Source organism: Brassica oleracea, unplaced genomic scaffold (assembly GCF_000695525.1).
Source record: "Brassica oleracea var. oleracea cultivar TO1000 unplaced genomic scaffold, BOL UnpScaffold02454, whole genome shotgun sequence".
In the NCBI taxonomy this organism is placed as follows: domain Eukaryota; kingdom Viridiplantae; phylum Streptophyta; class Magnoliopsida; order Brassicales; family Brassicaceae; genus Brassica; species Brassica oleracea.
Genome location: NW_013618984.1, coordinates 1 through 1,769, shown reverse-complemented (window position 1 = coordinate 1,769; position 1,769 = coordinate 1). Strand labels below are relative to the sequence as shown.

The following is a 1,769-nucleotide window of genomic DNA, read 5'->3' as shown; positions in this document are numbered from 1 at the left end:
TATGAATAATAATTATACATTATTCATTATTATAATGTTATAATTGTCTATGCGGTTTAAAAAGTAATCGGCATAATTTTATAAAATCTAGCGGCACGTATAAGCTTATGAATAATAATTATACATTATTCATTATTATAATGTTATAATTGTATATGCGGTTTAAAAAGTAATCGGCATAATTTTATAAAATCTAGTTGTCTAGGCCGTTTTTTAGAACACTGCTACAAATACATCCACTCGTTAATAAATCGTTTTTTACTTTTTCTTTTTTCCTATGTTTTTGATTAGCATATGAAACTTTGATTTGCTTTCTTTCGTTATTATTCCTTTTTGTGGTGATAAATCGTATTTTTATAACCAATGGTGGTCTAAATATTACTACTATTAATTGGTGCAATAGGGTGGGCTATGAATGTGCAAGCACATCAGCAAGAGATGAGTGTTGCAAAACAAGTTCAAGATAACATTTTCGATTCCATTTCCAGAAAATAATCAAGTGAAAAAATTGATTCAATACAAACTTCTGAGTTAATTTTGATGATTTTATAAATATTTCGGATATATGGGATAAGGCCCAATTATTGACAGACCCATCATATATGAGAAAAGCCCAAATATAATTTACGGCTATGAGAATGGATTAGTAGTCGACTTGAGTGAACACAACCCTTGTCACATCCGAAAATCGCTGCCGCCTACCTCGTTGGATTGTGAGCTCGCTTCTCCACTCTCCAGCCACTCATACGATACGCTGGAACCATGTTCACGTCTCTCTCAGCTCCTTCCTCGCTTCCTTCTTCATTGGCTTTCTCTTTAGTCTCCGTTAAATCTCATCCGGCCGCCGGACATATTGTTCCCCGTCGTGATCTCGTCTCTCTGCGCATCAGAGCTAGCAAGAATGGTTCTTCGGATTACTGCTTTCACGAAAAGCTCAAATCTTTTGCCAAATCGGCGATTCTGATCGGAGCTGCTGTTTCCATGACCGGAAAGCTCTCAACTTTACCGGCGAAAGCAGGGTATCCGGTCACGACCACCGTGGAAGTGAAAGAAGAGAAAAATTCGTCTGAGATCGAACCCACTTCGCCATTAACCGAGCTTCTAGAATCCACTCCAGAGGCGGTCAAAACGCTGAGATCACTGCTTCAGCAGAAGCTAGAGAACGGAGAAGACGAAGAAGCTCTCAAGCTCTTAGAGAAGCTCGTAACCGCACAGCCAGAGGAAACAGAGTGGAAGTTTTTAATGGCGAGGCTATTGGGTGAAATGGGTCGTACCGAAAACGCACGCCAAGTGTTCGAGGAAATTCTCCAACGAAACCCACTCTCGTTCGAGGCCTTGTTCGAGAACGCGTTGCTCATGGACAGGTCCGGGGAAGGAGACGCGGTGCTGCAGAGGCTGGAAGACGCGTTGGCTGTAGCTGAAGCTGAGAATATGGTGAAGGAGATTAGAGACGTGAGGCTGATCATTGCGCAGATACAGTTCTTGCAGAAGAATGTGGATGAAGCGTTGAAGAGCTACGAGCAGCTGACGAGAGAGGATCCTAAGGATTTCAGACCGTATTTCTGTCGAGGTATGATTTATAGCTTGCTTGACAAGAATGCTGAAGCCAAGGAGCAGTTTGCGAAGTATAGAGAGCTTTCGCCAAAGAAGTTTGAAGTTGAAGGGTATTTGAGGACGCCATTGTCTAAGATGAAGCTCTTTGGTAGTGGTGAAGATAATTGAGTTTGAGTTAGTAACTTAGTATAGTTCTCATATCTGAAGAATAAGAC

General features: G+C 41.0%; 1 protein-coding gene across 1 annotated transcript; it reads left to right on the top strand.

Moving 5' to 3' along the window:
• Nucleotides 1–762: 762 nt before the first annotated feature.
• LOC106321685 (protein SLOW GREEN 1, chloroplastic-like) lies at nt 763–1,722 on the top strand. Its single transcript, XM_013759931.1, has one exon. It carries the CDS (start codon nt 763–765, stop codon nt 1,720–1,722), a length of 960 nt encoding a protein of 319 aa, XP_013615385.1.
• Nucleotides 1,723–1,769: the final 47 nt, after the last annotated feature.